The sequence below is a fragment of the Aureobasidium pullulans genome (assembly GCF_000721785.1).
Source record: "Aureobasidium pullulans EXF-150 unplaced genomic scaffold scaffold_8, whole genome shotgun sequence".
NCBI lineage: Eukaryota > Fungi > Ascomycota > Dothideomycetes > Dothideales > Saccotheciaceae > Aureobasidium > Aureobasidium pullulans.
Window position 1 is genome coordinate 1,179,475 of NW_021941028.1, and position 21,740 is coordinate 1,201,214.

The window sequence follows — 21,740 nt, forward strand, 5'->3', positions numbered from 1 at the left end:
GGATGTCAACACGTAATGTTCTCGGCTTGCGAGGACCTCGCATCCTTGCTCGTTCCTCTTTATTAGGAAATTCGGTCATTTTCATCCAGGGCTGTTCAGACATGGTTGTTGATTTGTGCTGAGAGATGTCAGTTGTTTTGATATGTTTTTCTGATTTCTACAGTGCTCCAGAGCTCGGATGGAAGGAGACTTATATCAGAGTGGTGATGATCATGGACAGTGCTAAACAACGGTCTTTGATTGAGATCTGAGATCAAAGAAGCTGAATGGGTTTGTTGTTGTTTCTTCTTTGACTTGCTTTGTATCATGATATGAAACAAAGCGAGTTTCCAGGACCATTGTTGTACAAAGTCTTTGAAGTGCTTTGTGTGATCCGAGACAATGCTCATGAGCTCTGAGTCAAGTCTGCGTGGTGATGATGCCATGCTCCGAGGATTGGTACCGCTGTAACCATTAGATGAGACGGCTCGATCTGAGATTCGACTTTATTGAATGAAAGCCATCTGCAAGAACAGACTGAGCCGGTGTATCATGAAATTTGCCAGAGCGCGTGGAAAAAAGTTCATATACTCTGTCGACAATAATTGTTATCAAATGAAAGACCATGAACATTGGTGAGCGAAACAAGACAATAAAGCTCACTTGGAAACGCCACACTATCCTCAATTTCCGACATGAAGATGTAAGGTTGCAGTACGCAGAACGGGTTTGAGGAACATGATTCTTATGAAACAAGCAGATACTGAACAGTCAAAAGATTCCAACCACGTTCATCGTCAGTCATCGATGCCGAGAATACTTGCTACATCAAGAGACGGAGAAGGAAGCGTCACTATTGACGGACTAGAGCGCAGGACGATTAGTGAATGCATAGCAAGAACAGGGTGCAACGACTCACGTGACCATTGCTTCGGCCGTGGGATGCAAAGTGGGCACTGTGGTGGTAATCGTCCCACCTGATATGTAGATGGTCCGAGTAACTAGGCGTGTAGACGTACTTGTCGTTCGGCTGTATACGTGTTAGCCCAGGTGAATTCGGAAAACATTAGCATGTATCATTGTCTTACACAGTAGAGAGCGAGGTCTGATTCACAGTGTATGTCTGAGTGACAGTCGGACCAGTGGAGGCTGTCGGTCTCGTAGCAATGTTTGTGGTTTCGGTTTCGACAGACCAAGTCAACTCCATAGTAGTAGACATGGAGAAAGTGGTGAGTATCTCCGTAATATTGGCCACGAATGTCTCCACAATGATCTGCGACGGTCCAGCCACAGTTGTTGTCAAGTTGATAGATGTTACTGTAGATGTCGGAATAGTGACGAGACTGGTCTTCCATACGTAGTATTCCACAACGCATTCCTCGGTGCCATTTGCATATGTTGCGCATATTTTTCTATCCACATTTGTAGGGGGACCCGCACTGGTGAGCTCTGCCCAGGGTGCAACATAGTATGTAGTGAGAGCTTGAACAGTAGGGGCGGGAGTAATGAGCGCAGCTGTACCGCTGGAGTCGGTAGCGGTTCTCAAGGTAGGACTAGGTGTGGCCAGCACATAACCGAAATCGCTTGAGAAGGTAATGTCTTGTCCACATTGGGTCACCGAGTACATGCGGTCAATACCAGTCAAGACGGTAGCGCATACCATTGTCACAGTCGGGCTGTAAATTGTCGTACATGTTCCCGGACCAGGTGGTATAGAGATGGAATAGTTCTTGTATGGCGCGGTGGTCTGAGTGGGCGTTGCCGTGATGGGGAAGAAGGCTTCTGGTGGGAGCGCGCACAGCGTGAAGATAGGAACATTTGACGACACGAGCTGACTTTGCTGAGTGACAGGAATTGGCGAACCACCAGGAGAAGGGGTGATGTAAGTCAGCACCGAGCCTGCAGCGCTACTTTGGAAAGGAGTGTCCTCGCCGCCTCCAACTTGTCTGCGGCGCACTTCGACAGCTTCATGTCTGAAAGGGTGAAGAGCTGCAGTAGCCTCACCCAAGAAAGCCGACAAGGGTAAGAGACAAGATACGAATGAGGGTCCAAACATGATAGCGATAAGGAGTGTGGGCAAAGTACGGCAAGCGGATTGAAGATGGAGCAAGCCACATCTTGTCTTTTCTCACGAGCCAGAGTGGCATTCCTGCATTGATGAGACATCAAAACATGGGGTATAGGGAATGATATTGGAATGAACCTACATTGCATTCCTCGAGTCTCACATGGACGGTCTATTCTCCAAGAGTGAGGAATGTAAATACCTTTTCCATGAGCAGTCAACTAGTATGGTTAACGAGTGTTGGTGACATCACGGTGGTATCCGAAGCTCAACCACGTCGCTTCCAACTCTGACAAGCTGAATCGATCATATCACGAATCACCATGATCAATTGATAATGACTTCTTTCGTGATCAGCTGTAGGCTAGACCACTTTCCAAGGGCAACGGCGGTGGCCAGACCTGTCGCAGCTCCAGCGTGGATATGTGACGAATAAGATGAAGGGTCAATATAGCAGGCGTCTGAGTACAATGCTGCGGAGGTGAAAGTGAGGGATTATGGATGTGCACTGCGCAAACGCTTTGTCAATCTGTCGCTCGGAGACAAAAGTTCCGTGTCCTTTGTCGCAGGCTTAGATGGTCATCACGTAATCTTATCAGATCCTGTGGTGGTGACCCTGCTACAAGCATCAATCACGGTTATCCGTCAACAAGTACTTCGCTGTCGGTCACCAAAACAGTTATCTGGCTATCAGTTGTGTTCCTATTGATTTGACATAATCGTGGAACACCTTACACATCGACGACACTGCAGATGATATATCTGGTGTTTACTTGGTGAACAAGCTGAGATTGGATGATGACATCTACAGTTCGCGGTCGGAGCACCCACCACGATTGTCCGACCGATGCGACAATGGAAGCACCTGTGTGAAGCTCTCATTTGTTTAGTTGTTCTCGACCAAATATAACCTGCACAAAAACAAGATGATCCTCACACAATCCAGACGGCCGCTGGTGTCGACGCTCTTCTCAGCATGCCGCCGCTCCATCTCCACCCTCCCTAACAACTCGCACATTGTACGTTTCACCCAGCAGTCGATCAACGCATCCAACTAACGACGTCCTAGTATGTCCACAAGCAATCGCCTTCGGTCAATGTCCTCTCCTTCCTGCCTACATCGCCCCCTACCGGCTCGCTCGCCATCGGCGTCACATCACAAATCCCTCCCACGCCCGACTCATTACGCGAGAACCAATCCTTTATGAAAATCCTCCAATCTGTGATACGCGAACATGCGACGACCGATCCAGAGGTCATTGCTCAGGCACAGGCATACGCCAGCACGGCAGGATCATCCTTGGGTTCAGGCGGTGTCTTCTTCGCACAATCACACAGCAAGCGCAGCAAGAGACGCACGGGATACGGCGGTGGAGGCGGCACTGGCGGCGATGGAGCTGGAGGTGCGTCTTCTCAGGGTGGTGCCGGAGGTGCGGGAAGAGGAGGTCACATCCACGTCAGCGATCAGAGAAATCCTCCCGACTATGGTCGTGTCGCTTGGCCTGAGGACATATTCGGCAGTCTCGAGGTTGACGGTGCTGGCAACTTTGTGGGTGAGAACGGCAGCTATCAGGAGAGTGGAACATACAGATGCGTCACGCGGGAGGGCATGTGAGTACAACCAAAGGAAGCCTCCAATCGACAAGCAGTTACTGACATGATCACAGTCTTGGCCTTAGCCCCTACCTTCGCGAGAAGCTCGTTGCAAGGCTCAAGCAGCTCGAGGCCGAGAAAGCCCAATCGTCTTGAGCAGGCACTTGTCGCGTGAGCATGGCGCAAGGACTTGCACAATCAACAGAGTTTAATGAGCGAAAACCTAAACTCCAGCATTTTAATCTCTACTACAAATGGTATATACAGTTGATGACATGTCAATCATTAGAGTCATTACTCGGCGTCAAGAGGAGCGACAGGGGGGTTGTCGTTGACTTGAATACCGCCGCGCTTCCTGTGGGAGCTGTCCTCGAAAGGTAGCGTCCAGCCGCCTTCGCTGTCGGGGGTGGCGAGCCAAAGTCTCATGAGATGGCGTCTGGGCAATGGAGGAGCGTGGTCCTTGTAGGCGGTACGAGCGTGCAGAACGTGTTCGTTGCTCAAGAACTGTATGTCACCAATCTCGAGGATCATGTGCAGAGACAGACGTACGCAAGTGTCTTCGAGGATCTGAGCAGCGCGGAGTTGCTCGGCCGAGAGCGGAGGAATGGCGCCAGCGTCACTGAAGCGAGTGAGAGACTTGACGTAGTAAGGGTCCCACTTGGAGTAGACACGACCATTGGGCTTGGGCTCGAGGTAGAAGACAGACGTGCGGATCCAATCTTGCTGACCGACCGACTTCTCGCCCTTGCGGTCAAAGTACCAGATGGGCTGGGTGAGCAGCTCGGCCACGTCGGGGTTCTCCTTCTGCAAGGCATTCCATACGGCATGGCTTGACACGAGGTCAGACTCACCACCCTCAAGAGCGCGAGCAATGCAGAGGAGGCCGACGATGTCGCTGTCGTCGGCGTGGAAGAATTGCCGGGCGTTTGTGCGGTAGATGCGCACCTTGTCAATCTGGCTGCTGTCCTCGCCAACGTCCTTGACGTGACCCAAGACGTGGCCACGGCTGTTCTGGCTCACAAAGTAGCCCAGGTATGTGCCCAGGCCCATGTAGGCGACGGCCGACTTGTGCAGGCCCCACTTCTCGGTAGGGAAGCCCTTGAAGAGGATGAAACCTTTACCATTGAGCAGTTCGTGACGCAGCGAGTGCAGCAGGCGGCCGGTGGCAGAGGGCAAGGGGAACTTTTCCTTGGTGATGCCGGTCAGCGGTGTGTTGGAGGCGATGAAGTCGTCGGCGGCTTTGCTGATCTCTGCAATCTCGTCGTCGCTGAAGGGGTGTGTCCACCGTTCGGGGTTGTTCTTGTATTCTCCAGCTTGCCATACTGTAGGGCCGGTGATTTCCTTGGGGAAGGCAGAGTACGGGGCAAGCTGGTCGTAGAGGGGATCGAATTGGCCGGCAGTCTTGACACCGTCGGGGAAGACTTTGGACGAGGGGTTGTGGTAGGTGTAGGCGGACGAGGGGACGTCAAGCGGCGATTGGACGGCGGTCGGAGCCATGGCGGTGGTTGTTTGCGTGGCGGGCCGTGTTCTGAGAGAGATCGAGGCGGTTGATGGGCTTGGAGAGCAGGTCGAGGTAGTGTCGCAGGCGGTGTTCTTCTGCGGTGCAAAGGCCTTGGTACAGCAGCAGAGACAGCGAGTAGACGAGTATATAATTCATGACGGCGCGCCTTCCCGATGCGGGCCTCGTAAGGGTCGAGTTGATAATGCTTGCCCGGCGGCCTGTCCTGCCCACGGCCAGAGGATGGCGTGCTCGACGACTGTCTCTTGCGCGATAATCGTCCTATCAGAGTCGCCGCTGCCTGATGACGCGAGTGCGGGGAAGCAGCACGTCGACAAGGTCGTGGATTGTAATGGCGATCTCGCGGTAGATGGGTATGATGGCAGCTGCTGTGGGAATGGCGTGCGTCTTTGAGAAGGGAGATGGCGGCTGCGATAAAGGCTCTTGTATAGGTTATATCCCTCGTGTCATGGTTTGTCTGGAATCAAACGTCAAAGCACGCGAACAACGAAGAGGCCCTTGCTCGTCTTAACGTCACTTTGATGACCACGCCCTCGACGCGCTTTCGGACGTCTGGAACGCTTGCATTCTGATTGCATTCCAATCACTTCTCGAGCACGCAACATCCATGCAATCAGCCCACGCCATGTTATCTCGAATAATCTCTGCTTGAAGCACGCCTTACGGTTGTCGAATCTTGTATCTCTGCCGCCACCTCTGTCCTCGCCGTCGTGTGCTCAACAGTTACACGACCTTGCGCAACCATCTGTCCGAATCATGTCGCCTTGGCAATTGCGCGGGGTCAACGGCTTCCCGATTCCAATCGAGTTTTACTATTCCGAGTTCCGAAGCGAGCGATACGCCCACGGGTTCCGCGCACACCGTCAGCGCGATGGTCATGGCAGTACGGAGACGCAGTGCAAGAAGGAAGAAGGAAGAAGTTCGTGGTCTTGAACAGGTAGGGAATTGACACTGCCAAACGCCAGTTGGGCGAAGTCTCAACGCCGGGTTCGAGAAACAAGCATCGCATATCTACTCGAAGAGTCCTTGACAGCACCAATTTCTTCACAGGACATCAGACTGTTATATTTTAACACAGTCTCGTGGGCTGTATCAAAGTCGCAGTGGTTTAGTGGTAAAATTCGTGCTTGCCATGCACGAGCCCCGTGTTCGATTCACGGCTGCGACAATTTTTGTTCGACCGTTCTTCACGTGCGACATGTGGTCCGTCATCTTTTTGTTCTGCTGCTGCATGCTCTTGCGACGTTGAGTGCAGACCAAAGAGCAAGGGGAAGCTAGACGGCCTCTGTACGCACCCACGGCATGCGGTCTTTGCACAAAAGCAGAATGCGGCAATCTCCCCGAACTCGCAAGAAGGCACTGCGAACCATCAAATGCAAGATTCCGACCTTTAAAATGGCATCGAAGCTACCTAACGGACAAGGCTTCAATCAGCTCATGGTTATACCTATAATAGACATGCATTGAACTGCGACGAACCGAACATCCACCATGCTGGTCGTGTCTACTGAGCTGTGTTGGATTTTGTCCGACCTACGCACCCATCAATTCATGCTTCGAAGCTAGAAGGCTACTTACCAGCCGACGGCTGATGGATAGTACATACCTGTCACAGGCGTCCTTGACAACAGACCAGAGGGTCACACGTACTCTATCTCACAACATATCAGCGCCGAGGTGATGTTCTTTCTCGAAAACAGGGTCACGACAGCAACGACTTTGATGGTCTGTGCCGAAGACGCACGCGTCCGGTCTTGGCATGAGTAGAGGATTGGTGCAACCGTGGAAACAGTATGAAAACAGTGTAAAAACAGTACAAATGTGCGCACGGGTCATTTGTGCGTCCTTAAAGTCGCGACTGCAAGTCCGCTCGAACCCATCCCTGGCGGGCAAATCGAGGTGTATCGCACGAGCTACTCTTCTGTAGATATTTTCTTCCGATAGTAATGCTACCGGTATTGTAAAGAGCACCTCAGACAAGCGCGCGTTTTCGGACCTCATTAATGTCTGAGATGTGAACCAATCCGTCACCAAAAGTTGGTACAGAGACTCAAGAGGTCAATTGCTTTGTTCGCACCTTCTTTATTGAAAGCTTGGCTTGCACCTTCCTTGTGAAGGAGCAGCAAGCCAATCACAACCGCAATGATGAGAATTCGCTCTGCGGATTTCATCACTCCCAGCACAGAAGAACCTAGCTCTGAGTCCAGTTCTGATTCTGGCTCTGAGTCCAGCTCTGAACTTGCTCCAAGTCCACGCGTTCGACTAGCATCCAGTACTTCAGTGACTACCAGTAACAAACAAGCGTCGGCAACATCTTCTTCGTCATCCTCCTCATCGTCCGGTGAGATGTCGCCATCTAGGAATCCGCCATCATCTCCACCAGCCCTCCAAACCATCGACGGCGAGACAATCAGAGGTGAGAACATCAGAAACCGCAACATTTGCTCAATAATAACATTCCCCTGCAGAGACGATTGAGCTTTCACCAAATCTCTCACCAGCCCACAAGAATTGGCTGCCCCATAATTACAGCGAGCCATCGCCTTCTCGCAAAAGCCGATCATCGAATGATATGATTGAATCTTCGGACGATTACTCAGGTGAATAGATATCTTAAGACCTCTTGGTTCGTTGCTAACAGTCTGAGCAGATTCCTCCGAGGATGAATCCCCACGCCCAACGTCAAGGGACATATTGGATCTCGAGTACTACATGATTATCCTAGAACTAATCCTAGAAGACATGGACGAGGACTACGAGGATCTGACCGCCAACTGGATCGCAAAGGCTAGAACATATCAGCCCCCGAGAAACGTTTTCGACACGTCTGGCACCATCATGCACAACACAAATCCTTTTACGCAGGTCAAGCCTTCGAAGAACCCCCGGACCGTTGTGCTTCGTGGTAGGACATTCCCGCCCTCTTCAAGATCGATAATTGTCAAGGCCAGTGTCTCATCATGCAAAGGAGACTCTGGTGAAGTGCCAAATTACACCCACTACACAAGAATTGCGCAAAACGTTCTCGGCACCAACACCAAACAACTTCAAGTCTGGCCCTACTTTGGCGAAGAGACTGACGATGATGGAACAATTCGCGAAAGGTTTGATGTAATCGTGGAAGACCGCCCCCGAAAAGTTCTCATCTCGCAACAGGCAGCCACTTATGGTCCATACTTTGAAGAGTTCATCGGGGAGCTCGAGTGCCCAATGGATGATGTTCTAAAGTACCTCCTCGAAGCATCGGAAGGACCCGATGGCCTTCTATCGAGGCTTTCAAGTTATGCAGAAGACCGCGACCTGGTACGCACTATGTTGAGTGCTAAAGCAGAGTTTTGCGAGGATGATTTCAACCGTGAGAGCGATAGATGGGTCTCAGTCGCATCTAGCATCCCGGAACTGGGAGACGACAAACTCTGGGTCGCTGCCCTCGCATGCCACGCTTTCTGGACACAAACAGCTTTTAGTCCCTGGCAGATCGCACGGAAATACGCCAAATTTCCGACCAGTAACATGATCGAAGGCCTAGCTACCGTCGAAACCGCAAAGACTTACGCCAGTATCGCCTGCAGAATTTGTCAATTGCACGACTGCCCTCATCATGGCACCATCTACGAAAAGCACCCCGACCAATCAGATAGCGATGAAGACGATGTCGATTCTGTCGACGCTCAAGACATCGATTATCCGCCGAGAGTCAACTTCAAGGAAGGAGTCACAGGGCCAGTCGATTCCAATGGAAATCCTCTGGCGCACGATAAGACATCAGGTCGCGCTCAGTCTCGAAAACCAAAACCTTTTAACTGGTGGATGAACGAAGCGAACAGCATTACCTGGGATCACACAAAACGAGGACCATTCTTCCCTTGCTGCCACCCCGGGACTACCTGCGAGGATGCACGTTGCACTTGCTTTGAAGCTAACATCTGTTGCGAAAAGACGTGCGCATGTTCGAAGAAGTGTGCCCGTCGGTTCCCAGGTTGCAAGTGCGCTAGACGAGCGAAATGCTGTTCGCCAGAGGACTGCGACTGTTTCTTGATGAACAGAGAGTGTGATGTAGACCTCTGCGACCCTTGCGAAGCCCACATCATCTTGAATCCGAACAACAGAGATGACGAAAGCCTGCTGAAACGTAGATGTCAGAATGTCGCAATCCAGAGGGGCATCCCTAAAAGAACACTACTTGGTCGGTCCCTTGTTCATGGATTTGGCCTGTACGCCGGAGAGACAATCGCTAAAGGCGAGTTCATCGGCGAGTACACAGGAGAGGTTATTACTCGAGATGAAACAGAGAGAAGAGGCGCTGTCTACGACTTCCAAAAGCTCAGCTATATTTTTGATTTGAACAAAGGTAAATGGTCATTGGAGCAGAATACCCTAATCCTTGCTAACACCCTTAACTGCAGACCAGACAATCGATTCGCAACGAATGGGAAACAAAATCCGCTTTATCAATCATGCTGCTACACCTGAGCTGCAGAATGTCAGACCAAGGGTTATGCTCTGTAACACGGCGCACCGCATTGGCATGTATGCTAGTAGGGGGATTCATGTTGGCGAAGAGCTGTTCTTCAACTACGGGGAAAGCTACCACGAGAAGCTTTACGGTGATGAAGAGAAAGCGAAAAGAGCAAAGGGAAAGAACAACACCAAAAGCAGTCAAGATGGAACCGCCGCAACGACCAAGATTAGGCCATCGAGAAAGAGCTACCAATCACAGCCGGAAGTCAGAGTCGAAATCCCTCGAAACCAGACAGTGGACCAAACATACAACGCCGATACCAATGACGAGAGCGAAGACAGTGAAAACGATCGTCCTATTAAGCGTATAAGAACATCAAGACAAAGGCTGTCTTCGTCCGAGAGACCGACCGGATCTCCGTCTCGAAAATCGAGACCTCATGCGCTCAAGAGACCAACGGACATCAGATCTTCTGCCAGAAAAATGGCAGATCGAAGACCCATCCCAATGAACAGCTCTACTAAGCCACCGACGACCAAGTTTGCGAGAAAGTCCGCCCCTTCTTCGAGAATAGGAAGCAGCACATACGTCGTGGAAAAGAGGAGAGAAGAGCAACATCTAATCGAGGAGGACGATGAAGATGAAGACATGGAGATGCCACGACGTAGCAGTCGTCCGAGGAAGGAATCTAGAAGACTACGAGGAGAAGACTGAATTGAGAGCACTCATCAATAACCAAGTCAAATGAACACCCCTTGTGATGTCTAAGTTACCAGCCAAATTGTGAACCACCGATGGCTAAGCTGTAACGATGAAGCTGACGGTGGCAGAGAACAGAAGCAATTTCGCGAGGGTTTGTCGGGGTGCCTGCAGGGCTCAGTACATGAGGGATATCGGCCCTCGCCGCAATAGGCAGAGTATACAGTTTGGTCCCCGTGCAGCAGGCCGCGAGACTAGAGGTTCCAGTTCGACGCCAGACACGATGAGTCTGGATAATGAACTCGTGGGACAAATGTGATGAAGTAGTCATAGCTGACTAGAGATTGGAGATCAAGCATGAAAGTAGCGATAGTCTAGTGGTCAGGACGTCTTGCCAATACGGCCTTGCAAACACAAGCGTCACCGGACCTGGCTCCTGCATCCTGCAGTTTGCCTATAAGGGTATTATGGGGATCAAGAAGATCGTAGGTTCGAATCCTACTCGCTACATTCCTTTTGCTTTTTGTGTTTGGATTCCGCTCCATCTCTGTACGGAATCTTGGAAATTTTAAGTTCGAGGATATGATACCCATGGATGCTCTTCCATTGGTGAGGGGCTGAATCTACAGTATCATGGGTTCTTGATGATCAAGTGGACGTTCGGCAGCACAGAAGCATTACCATCGTAGCCATCAAGATGGCATTCCACCATTAGATGGCTTGGTTGTCTGGAACAAAGAGGGAACGAGGTTCCCAACTCGCATGCCAACGCGTATGTCAACAGCACTTCTGCCAAACATCCAACGCGTTTGCCCTGCAGATTACAGCAGCGCAAGTCATGGAACCACATGAGTCTGGCGGCTCAGTTCAATATACTCAATTAGAACATGGAACAATACGCGATCGCAGCCACAGTCAAGGCATCAAGTTCATATCCTCAAAAATGAGATGGCAGTCGAAGAACAATACTAAGCCGCCCTTCACCTGAGACAGAAACACCTTTCACAAAATGCATGTCGCACATTTTTTCATCCAGACATCACAAAAACACTTTCACCGGGGCCATTTCAAACCACACGACTACCCTCTCCCAATCGCATTGCCGTCTTTAGAGTCAAGCCCAAGTTTACACCATGTCCAAGACATATGGTCTAGGCTGGTTCTGGGTGGACTCTCTTTCTTGATTTGTCACATCCTCATCCTTTGTATTGTTCTCTATTTCTCCTTTTGCGAGTGGCTTGGTCTTTCTTCGCGCATTGTTCAAGAATAATCTGCTGCTGGACAATTCTCGAAATTGCCTGATATTCTTCGGCTCGGATTCTTCTTGGATTGTCGCTGTAGGATTGTCCCTGTCCGCTGCCGAGTGCTTCTTCTCCCAGCGTAGACTCGTCTCCATTCTTCTTCTTCCAAGTAGTTCTCTCCACACCTCTCATTCATCACATCCTTTCAAGCAAAACTCCATGGCAATCATGATCAACTCAACAGCTGGATCCCAGATGGAGGCCTCATCAGAGTTCGTAGCCACCAAGTCGCAGGTCTACGAGCAGTACATCACCATCACCGATCGTCACGGACAAGACAGCCAGTTTCCTCTGTGGTATGTCGACACCTTGATCAAGGATGCGGTCGTTCATGGCATTATCCCGGCCGTCCAATTCGGCGCCTGCCTGATTCTCTTCCTTGTCCTGATGCTCCTCTCCAAACACGACAAGCGACGCTCGCCAGTGTTCCTCTTCAACACAGCCGCCCTGTTCTTCAATATCATCCTCGCCATATTGCAATGCTGCGTCGTAACGAGCAGCTTCTGGGACATCTATCCTGTTCTGGTAGGCGATTATGGCGTGGCGACTCCAGCAGCTTATCGCTTGACTGCCGCGGTCTCTGTCTTTCTCACGCTCGTCTCCATCTGCATCGAAGTTTCTCTGGTACTTCAGGTTCATGTGGTCAGTGTGACGCTGAAGACATGGCAAAAGATGTCCATCTTGGCCATCTCCGCGTTCGTCGCCGTTGTCGCCATGGGATTTCGCATCGCCCAGTCGGCCATTTCAGTCAAGTGCATCTTCCATCCAGACGAATTCTGCAGCAGCACGACTTGGCTAGCCAAAGCAAAAGACATCACATTGACCATCAGCATTTGCTTCTTCAGCGCCATATTCTGCACCAAGCTGGGGTGGTCGCTTCGTGAACGCCGCAAGCTGGGAATGAAGCAGTTTGGCAGCATGCAGATCATCTTCATTGGCGGTTTCCAGACAATGATTATTCCAGGTACATTTCCCGTCTGCCTCGTTTCTTCTGATGCATAGCTGACAAGTTCTTGCTCACAGCAATATTTTCGCTTATCCAGTTCATCAATGCCGAAAACATCCCCAACATCGGGTCCAACATCTTGACTGCCACGTGCATCTCGCTGCCTTTGACATCTCTCTGGGCGTCCTCTCACGCCGCTTCTCCTTCCAAAGCCGCCCGAGGGCACGACTTCCACCGCAAATTCCTCGTAGATTCCAGCACGGCCGACTCGACCCTCCGCAAGCCAAGTGACACACCTCAATGGTCGCCCTCACAGCTCACGTCCAAGTCAACACCAAGAGACAGACTGGGTGTTCTGAACAGCGTCGACAGCAGATCCGACGCAAGCAGTTGGGGAAAACTCAGTCCAGGTCCGAGACAGACGGTCAGCGTGAGAGACGTTGACCGGGATTTGGAGATGCAACAATTGAAGGAGAGGGATTGAAATTGGCAAAGAAGTCCAGTAGTTAGAAGCGATTCGGATGGCAGTCGTCAAAGCCATGGCGAATGTTGTACCACGCAGTCATGACAGAAGGTCAGACGCAAGAATGTTAATATGTAATCAGCTCGATGGTCTTCCGTCGCTTACCAAACAAACGTTCATACTCTTCGTAATATGCAACTGCCTCTATACTCCGTGATACTGTTGTTCAAAGGGTCTTAAACTCGAACGCGAGGCTCTTCAGCCGCAGACGAGACGGTGAACGAGGATCGTCATTGCCAAGAGTTTCCCCAAACTCTCAGAGACGGAAACCCTGAATGACAGGCCGTCCATGACGCAGCGCACGTGGAGTTGGGAAACGGTCGGCGGCAGGGATTGAGATTGCCTTTTCGTCATGCTTGCGCAGCTCAATCTTCTTCGGACCAGCTCCACAGTCTGGCCCTGTGACCTTTCTCCACCGCACAGCACCAGCAATCAACATGTCGCAGGAGACGACAGGCAGGGGAGTCGTCTACGAAGACCTCCATCCCGTCAACCACCCCATCAATGACCCCATCGAGCAACGCCAGTCTCAGACACTCACCACACAGACAGCCACATCCACACAGGCCGCTCAGAACTTGACCGAAGAAGCGACCGCCAGCCATGCCCTCGCCCAAGCCGACCACGACGAGAAGGGTGTCGCCCAGCTCTCTCACAATGCCGAAGTCAAGGACCTAGGGTGGAACGAGCCTCCTTCAAAGATCCCCGCTCCTCTCGTCGGCGGTATGGACAACGAGGAGCTCTGGGTCTTGGTCCGTCGCTTCAATAAGGCGATTCCCTCCCAGCTCTGCCACAATTCTGCCTTCGGTCTAACATGATGCACAGCAAATGTACCACGTCAAAGAGTATCCCTACCCCGTTCCCGGAAACCTCGACCTCAACATTGCCGATGAAGACGAATTCTCGCCCGACAAGCTGCGTGCTACCATCGAGCGCTTGTACATGACGGTCGGTCTGGGCATGATGGGCTTCATCAAGCAGGTCGGCCGTCTGAGATCATGGCGCGAACGCAACCGCACCGCCTACTTCGCTGCCGCCTACTTCGTCGCCTGGCTCTTGGACATGCTCGTCCCGCTATTCACCGTCACCCTCGTCGTCCTCATCGTATACCCTCCCTCACGCGACGTTATGTTCCCTCCCGCTCCACTCGCTCTCGTCGACGCTAAGACTGGCGGCGTGCAAAAGCCAAAGGCCGGCGTGCTAGGCAGTACCGACACAGCTACTGGTGCTCCAGAAAAACACAAGGGTGAAGCCGCAGAGGCCGAAGCCAGCAACTTCGTCAACAGCATTGCATCCGTCGCTCTTGCCAGTGCGAGCGGAAAGCACCCGCAGACGGAGCCTCCACCTGGTCAAGCCGGTGTGGCCGACAGCATCCCTGATCCTACCGCCATTGCCATGAGTGCAAGCACCGCAAAGACGTCTGCCGAAGGAAAGGCAGCCGCCCCTACACACGACAAGACAAAGGTACCCATGGAGACGGCTATGTGGAGCAAGATGAGGCCTATCATGCACGGTCTTGCCGATGTTGCCGACACCTGGGAGCGCTTCGCAAATGCTCTGTCGCCTACTCCCCCCTTCCCTCGCGAGCTCTACCGCCTGCGTCTGGCTGCTGTCGTTGTACCGTTGGTTGCTGTTTCCCTCTTGACTTCGGCCTACATGTTCACCAAGGGTGTCACCTTCGGCATTGGCTTCGGCTTCTTCGGCGACCCAGTCATTCAGCCCGGTTTGAGATGGCTTAACCGTACCTTCCCTCACTGGCAGAAACTGCTCGAGATCCGCAACACTCTGCTCAAGGGAGTCCCCACTAATGCACAGCTCACCATCACCGTTCTTCGCATCGGCGAGGCAAACAAGGCACCCCTTCCTCCACCACCCCACAGCAAAGACCCTCCACCAGACCAGCCCGTCGAGATCACCGATGAGCACTTGCGTGCCACTGGTGCCGATTGGCCACTTAACGCTACCCAGGAAGAACTCGACGAAGCCATGGCACACGACCCTACCACTGCCCACGAGACGGCTGGTGCCGACATTGACCACAGCAAAGACAGCAAGCACGGAAAGAAGGGCCACAAGCTCATCTCTTTCTTCAAAAGCACCGTCAAGGGCACTGTGGAGACGACTCTGGGCGCCGACAGACTCAAGGCAAAGGCTGGAAGCGAGCCCTCCAAGCAACGCCTCGGTGCTGTTCCCAAGACGAAGGACTACAACATCGATGGCCCTGTCGACTTTGCCTGCAGATTCCACGGCAAGAAGGGTCACACGATCATCTCAACCAAGACTGCTATTCCTTATGTCGCCTTTACTCTTGACAAGAAGGTTGCCGACCAGGGCTCTATTGGCCGCGAGGAAGAGCTACACCCAGTCTGGACCGTGCCAGTTGCCGACATCAAGGAGTTGAAGAAGGTCGGTGGACTCGGCTGGAAGGCCAAGTTGGTTGTTGGTTGGGCCCTCGATCGTGAGGTTGCTGATGGTATGGAGATTGTGAGCAAGACGGGCGAAGTCTTCACCATCACTGCACTGCCCTTGAGAGACGAGTTGTTCAACCGTCTGATCGCAATGGGCGGCCAGAAGTGGGAGGCTTGGTAAAGCAAAAGAATTGTATGCACGATACCACGGGACATGGCGTTACTATAGACCAGGAATGAAATGTTATGACATTGATGACAAACAAGATGTTGCGCTCTTTCGATTGCGACTGTGACACCCCACATCTGCAGTGAGCTGGTGTTGCGATTTGAGCACGACTTCCAAAATTCGGCTTCTCAGCGACATCCAAGACGTTTTGTGATGATTCGCTTTCCATGATCACAGGGTTTGCCAGACTCTGGTCTTTGCTCGCGTTGTCGGTCCTCGCTACTGAACCATGATGTTCTCTGTATCAAACAACACGCGTCTTGCCAAGTCGCGCAAGCAACCTTACATCGATCAGGGTGTGTTGTTCGGCGACCCATCCATACCCCACATTCAGAAACCTGGAAATCTCGCCAAGAATTCATGTTTCCACGTTGGTGACGTCGCTCAGAATCTCGCATCAACCGCAGATATCGAGATCAACTGGTCCTACACTCCTATCACGCAGTACTTCCAATCACAGATTCGACCACACGACCAATCAATCATTCAAGATGGTGTTCGACGTAATCATGGGCCTGGGCATCTCCCTGCCCGTCGCGGCCGCAACAGGCGTCGGCGTCGTGACCGGGGTAGCACAAGGAGTCTCCCACCAGCAAAAAGAAAACGAAAAAGCCGCAAACGCAAACCCGGAATCACGGACGACTAAATTCTACATAGACGTGGTCATAGAAGACGAGGGTTCACGGTCACGAGGGCGTGGCGAACTTCTACACGACAGTATAGTTGTTGTCCGCGACAACAAACTCTGGATCGAAGCCAAGAATCGAGCGACTGGCTTGCCCAGACGAGAAGACTCGCATCCATTCACTGGATTTTACCTCATGTATCCAGATGAAGACCGATCTCCTGCTGAGCGAGGGTTGGTCACAACTATTCAAAAAGACCCGCCGATGCTCAACTGGATCTACGTGGACAATGAGACTTTCGAGCTCAAGTATTCAAACCGATCAGGCAGTATAACTAAAAAGGTTGGCCCGTGGGACTGGACGGACGAATTCATCGATTCGAGTATAACCTTGAATGAATGGGAGGGATTCTTGGCCGTCGAGGAGGAAATGTACAGGAATGAGCAGGGCCATCCGAGATGGGCTTTGTATTACGATTGGAATGATGATGGACTCAAGGGACGGAAAAAGGGTAGAAGAACCATGGAAATCAGTTTGAAGCGCAGGTTGGTGGAGAACCAGGAGAAGAATCAATGGGGTGTGGGGAGAGAAGGAAATATAGGTGTGACAGGGTTCAAGGCAACAAGGGAGGTGTAGAGATGCATGAGCCTGACATGTTGACATGAATCAGAGGCTGAATCATGTTCGAAACCCGACAGAGACAATGTTTAGGCACACATTGCGTACTCAACATCATGCTCTGGCCAGCGTCGGTCAGTATACAAACCTGTGCGAACTTCCGAGACTTGACAAAGCGAAAAGTTGAGAAGCAAACTCATTATCCACAGCCTTGAGAGCCCCATGCATTGGCAGCGGCATGCGGTGCTAGAGAACACCAATGGTAACAATTCTCGCAATCTCGGAGGACGCACCTCGTTGTTTTCGAGAAGTTTCCCGTCGATAGACTGGGCGCAAACAACAAATGATTCACGTTCAAAGAGCCCCTTGCCGTTTTGATCACATACCTGTGACAGGAACTGTTCGCAAGGAATGAATTGACGAGCTTGAATTCCACACCCCGCCTCCTTTGGATTCGACATCTCTCCCTTCGTAGACTAAACAGTATTTCGCAAATTGCAACAGCGCCCTCGTGTCGCGTCCCACTGGAATTATGCGGGCGTTCGAGCTCCGTTCTGAGAAGCAGGTAGTACCCTTCATTTACTCATTTTTCCTTCTTCCTCTGGTAAACATATTCCTTGACGATGGCTGCCATACACGAGACGACAGCTACACCTGCTAGAATCGAAGACCCCGCATTTTTTGAGCACGATGCCGAAATTGAAATGTATGACCAGGAAGATGAAGGACTGTTGGACGAGAAAGAACAGCTGGACGAAGAGGGCAGAGACGCGCCCACGCCGGCAAAACGACCATCGAAACTTCTGCTCTGGATCGCCATCAACATCATCGCTACGACAGCTATTGTTTTCATCAACAAATCCATCTTCGATGATCCTTCTTTCCGTGGCGCCCAGGTTTCCTTTGCGACTTTTCACTTCATCGTCACTTTCCTCACCCTGCACACGGTGTCTTCAGCAAGATTTGAGTTCTTCGAAAGGAAGAGAGCAGCTCTGAGAGACATACTGCCACTGGCGGGTGCCATGTGCTTGAATGTCATTCTTCCCAACCTCTCTCTTGCATACTCGTCCATCACCTTCTATCAGACAGCCCGAGTGCTTTTGACACCCATTACTGCGCTACTCAACTACGTCTTGTATCAAAAGACCATCCCGCGACAGGCCGTCTGCGCTCTGGTGCCCGTCTGCGTGGGTGTGGCTATGGTGACATATTTTGATGTCAGACCTGCCGCTTCGACGAAAGGCACAAGCTTCTATGGTGTCGTGTTTGCTTTGAGCGGCGTTCTCATGAGCGGAATCTACACTTGCTGGATCGGCTACTACCATCAGAAACTCCAGATGTCGAGCTTACAGTTGCTTCACAACCAATCTTTGCTTGGCGCCGTACTGCTCGTGTATCTGATTCCCTTCGTGGACACCCTGCCAGTGTTCGGTGAAGTACCGCTATACCGATGGGTCATGATCATGATGGTAGGCGCCGCCTGCTGGAAACCTTCCGTGCACAGGCTGACACAAAACAGAGCGGTCTATGCGCATGTCTCCTCAATCTTTCCCAATTTGCCATCATCGCCGGAGCTGGCCCAGTAGCCAGTACCGTGGTTGGTCACTCCAAGACCGTCACCATTGTGACACTCGGCTGGATCTGGAGTGGTAATGGTATCAGCGGATACAGCGCGCTTGGTGTAGTGATAGCAATAGGTGGTGTTGTGTTATACTCGACTGCAACGACGATGTACAAAAAATAGAAAAGTATGGATGGCCTGCCATGAAGCGATCGCCGGAAGACTGTGCCCTCAAATCCATGTTCTTGTAGACGAAAGATGCCCCTGATGCGAGAGTGATACGAAATGCAGACATGCGCTATCTCAGAGATCAGCCATCCCTTCCAAATGTAGCCACGACAATGCAAGATCCTTTCCAGATAAATCAAGAAATCCATCAAGAGCTTGAGATTTCGGGACAAGGCCCTTGAGGCAGGAGCCCAGATTCAGCCTTCTCTCAGCATTGCGCGGTCGTGCACTTGGGACCTTGTCAGTTGCGCCAGACCTCCATGTTATGCTGCAAACAGAGATGTTCATGGATGGATGTCCATATCCAGTCCACTGGATATCATCCAGTGGATATCAATGGATTGGATCTATCGTTCCTATCCAACGTTTATCCATGGATGGATAAACGGGTGGATACCCATTGGGCATATCCATAGATCCATTAGATTGGCTGGAGACGCCCCGGAGTTACCCCATTAGGCCAGATGCTAGCCCAATTAGGAAACATCAGATAGATTAGATAACCCGGAGACAACCGTCCCCCAAAGTTGAATCACAACATCTATCTAACTCTAGCTTTAAACTTCCCTTTTTGTTAACAAACACGCGCCACCTCTAAACACTACAACCACAAGCTCTACTTAAGCTATTAGCTTTTCCTAACGTTTGAATTGGACAATTCCCTGCTATTTCACGCTCTAACCATTAAAATTAGATTATAAATGCCTTCGCAATGGCCGCCCCTATCCGTCGCTCTAAAAGTTGCGATTCGCGCGTCGAGATATTATAATTTACCATTCGGGACCTCTTTTCTTAGCTATCTTAGCTATCTTAACCCTAGTCCTCCTCCTCTATACCCTCCTCTATACCGTCCTTATTCGTAAGCGAAGACTCTATAAGAACTACCCTTACATCGGGAGACTCTCGAATTTAGAGCAATGTCGCCGACATAACGCCCTCCGATCTACTACCATTTCTCGACTATTATAAGGACGTAGACTAGAGCCGCATTACTAGACGATAGGGTCCTACACTAGGTAGCAAAGGCAAAGGTAATAGCCCTATCTAGGACCATAGTTAGCGCATCGCTAACTACGATACCGATAAGATCTATTAGCTCTATCGACGCTGCTATGTTAAAAGATCCTATAGCCTTAAACCCTTCCCTTCTAGCACCGGAACTATAAGCATCTATGCGCACCTTAAGTCGAAGCATAGCATTATATAAGAGAAGGAAACACTTAAGAGAACTATTACGTAGGTAGTTGCAGAGCAACCGACTTTTATAGAGGCCGTTAACAAGTATTATACACGCTTTAATCTAGCAGAATTCCGAAGCCTCTTAATCACTTAGGTTATACACGATAATTAAGCCTTCTAAGCGGTCGATTCCTTACAGTTTAGAGCCTTACTTAGCTATCTACAACCTGCAGTAGAGCGCTTTAACTACATGCTAGGACGCATCACTATCCGGCGCTAGATTAAGACTAGATATCATAATTCTTTGCCACTTATATAGCAAGCTATCGACACTAGCTAAAGCAAGATTTATTGCTCCTTTAACATCTAGACCTCGCGTAAGATGGTCGCCTTCTATAGCATCTACATCTACTTCCTTTATAAGGGCAAATATAAGAGTCTACTGCTAGCATTACCTCGTTAGGTTAGCCCTTACTCTGGCGTCAATATTGCTATAGGAATTATAGAAGTTTTTAATAGCTTTAGGATTACCTCGGATCGCATCGGCTACTTCGTATTAGATAACGCTTATCCGAACAACACCTATATAGAAGAGCTTGCTATACGCCTTTAGTTTAGCTATAACAAAAGGCGACTGCGGTGCGCCGGTCATATCATTAATCTTATCGCTAAAGTTATGCTATAGGGTTAGGACAAGAAGGCGGTAGAGCCCGAGGACGATAGCTTAGTCGACACTAATGCCGATGCTATTGCTCTTAAGGTCCTTTAAATGTTTAGAAAGCGAGGCCCCCCTAGCAAATTGCACAACGTTATTATATAGATCTGTCGTTCCTCTACTAACCGAGAGCGTCTCTACGAGTAGTAGCTAAGGCTCGGCCTACTAATGTACGAGCTCATCCGTAACAATACTACGCGCTAGAACTCTGCTTTTAACTTATTTAAGCGTGCTATCGAGCAGCGAGGGCCTATTAAAGGAATGCTAGATAAGGAGCTCCGGAAGTGGTACAAGCTTAAGGCGAATTATGATGGCGGAACTCGCTCCTAAAAGCTACTAGAACAACTAGCTATTATCGATGATTACTTAACTGCTAATGACTAGTCAATGATTATAGAGCTTATAAAGCTGCTTAAGCTACTTAAGCAAGCAACTTAGCGCTTATAAGGCCATAGCGACGGTAGTAGCTATAGATCTATCTAGCAGGTTATCCTATGCTTTAAGGGTCTACTTACCTTCTTCGAGAGTCTCCGAGCTTATTATAAGGTCCTTCTACCATTAGAAACACTTAACGTTACCATTAAAGAGTCTTAAGATCCATTATAAAGGCCTACATTTGATCCGGAACTTCCGAGTACGATACCGGGCAATTCTAGTCCAAAGTTAGGCAAACCTAGTACAAAGTTAGGCAAGTCTAGTATAAAGTCGGGTTAGAGGAAGCGACTATCTCGAAACACGACTATAACTACCCCTTCTACACGCGCACCCTTCGAGGCACTCCCTACGCCTTTATAAGACACCTCGTAAGCCTATCCCTCTTAAGGACCTCTTAAAATACTAGAGGAAGTAGACCCTCGTCGCGACCGGCAGATCCTCTATACTAACATTAACCTTAGATGGGGCAAGCTTATAAAGTATTATACGAAGACTAACCTCTTAGCAGCGTACGTCGTAGCCCTTATCCTCTACCCTCGCTATAACTAGTCTTAGTTAAAGAAGAAGTAGTACTATCGAGAGGACTAGCTTACGGCCGCTAATAACCGTATACGCGCTCTCTAGTAGCCTTATTTAACTTTCCCTCTACCGTAA

The 21,740-nt window shown here is 50.5% G+C and overlaps 9 protein-coding genes across 9 annotated transcripts; 7 read left to right on the forward strand and 2 right to left on the reverse strand.

The window, feature by feature from the left end:
* Positions 1-549: 549 nt before the first annotated feature.
* M438DRAFT_405468 (uncharacterized protein) lies at positions 550-2,505 on the reverse strand. Its single transcript, XM_029909788.1, has 4 exons — positions 2,187-2,505; positions 1,068-2,128; positions 899-1,009; positions 550-843 (listed from the first exon to the last, which is right to left on the reverse strand). Exons 2-4 carry the CDS (start codon positions 2,033-2,035, stop codon positions 777-779), a joined length of 1,146 nt encoding a protein of 381 aa, XP_029761369.1. The 5' UTR covers positions 2,036-2,128; positions 2,187-2,505; the 3' UTR covers positions 550-776.
* Positions 2,506-2,970: 465 nt separating this feature from the next.
* M438DRAFT_272373 (uncharacterized protein) lies at positions 2,971-3,793 on the forward strand (the record flags this gene model as incomplete). Its single annotated transcript, XM_029900561.1, has 3 exons — positions 2,971-3,063; positions 3,114-3,655; positions 3,712-3,793. The coding sequence occupies 3 exons, from the start codon at positions 2,971-2,973 to the stop codon at positions 3,791-3,793; spliced, it is 717 nt and encodes a 238-aa protein (XP_029761370.1).
* A 138-nt stretch (positions 3,794-3,931) lies between these two features.
* Positions 3,932-5,134, reverse strand: M438DRAFT_355158 (Clavaminate synthase-like protein; the record flags this gene model as incomplete). The annotated part of the gene is made up of 1 exon (XM_029907015.1): positions 3,932-5,134. The coding sequence occupies one exon, from the start codon at positions 5,132-5,134 to the stop codon at positions 3,932-3,934; it is 1,203 nt and encodes a 400-aa protein (XP_029761371.1).
* Positions 5,135-7,051: 1,917 nt separating this feature from the next.
* Positions 7,052-10,384, forward strand: M438DRAFT_405470 (uncharacterized protein). The gene is made up of 4 exons (XM_029909789.1): positions 7,052-7,572; positions 7,625-7,756; positions 7,807-9,507; positions 9,563-10,384. The coding sequence occupies exons 1-4, from the start codon at positions 7,299-7,301 to the stop codon at positions 10,330-10,332; spliced, it is 2,877 nt and encodes a 958-aa protein (XP_029761372.1). The 5' UTR covers positions 7,052-7,298; the 3' UTR covers positions 10,333-10,384.
* A 794-nt stretch (positions 10,385-11,178) lies between these two features.
* Positions 11,179-11,682, forward strand: M438DRAFT_208881 (uncharacterized protein). Its single transcript, XM_029899394.1, has one exon. The coding sequence runs from the start codon at positions 11,327-11,329 to the stop codon at positions 11,585-11,587; it is 261 nt and encodes an 86-aa protein (XP_029761373.1). The 5' UTR covers positions 11,179-11,326; the 3' UTR covers positions 11,588-11,682.
* Positions 11,683-11,813: 131 nt separating this feature from the next.
* On the forward strand, positions 11,814-13,048 carry M438DRAFT_272236 (uncharacterized protein; the record flags this gene model as incomplete). Its single annotated transcript, XM_029900548.1, has 2 exons — positions 11,814-12,582; positions 12,642-13,048. 2 exons carry the CDS (start codon positions 11,814-11,816, stop codon positions 13,046-13,048), a joined length of 1,176 nt encoding a protein of 391 aa, XP_029761374.1.
* Positions 13,049-13,729: 681 nt separating this feature from the next.
* Positions 13,730-15,786, forward strand: M438DRAFT_345367 (uncharacterized protein). The gene has a single exon (XM_029905435.1). It carries the CDS (start codon positions 13,916-13,918, stop codon positions 15,674-15,676), a length of 1,761 nt encoding a protein of 586 aa, XP_029761375.1. The 5' UTR covers positions 13,730-13,915; the 3' UTR covers positions 15,677-15,786.
* Positions 15,787-16,275: 489 nt separating this feature from the next.
* Positions 16,276-16,917, forward strand: M438DRAFT_253469 (uncharacterized protein; the record flags this gene model as incomplete). The annotated part of the gene is made up of 1 exon (XM_029899677.1): positions 16,276-16,917. A coding segment is annotated over one exon (642 nt), but the record flags the coding sequence as incomplete, so codon positions are not given.
* Positions 16,918-17,672: 755 nt separating this feature from the next.
* On the forward strand, positions 17,673-18,712 carry M438DRAFT_318377 (TPT-domain-containing protein; the record flags this gene model as incomplete). Its single annotated transcript, XM_029902790.1, has 2 exons — positions 17,673-18,437; positions 18,488-18,712. The coding sequence occupies 2 exons, from the start codon at positions 17,673-17,675 to the stop codon at positions 18,710-18,712; spliced, it is 990 nt and encodes a 329-aa protein (XP_029761377.1).
* Between the last annotated feature and the right edge of the window lie 3,028 nt (positions 18,713-21,740).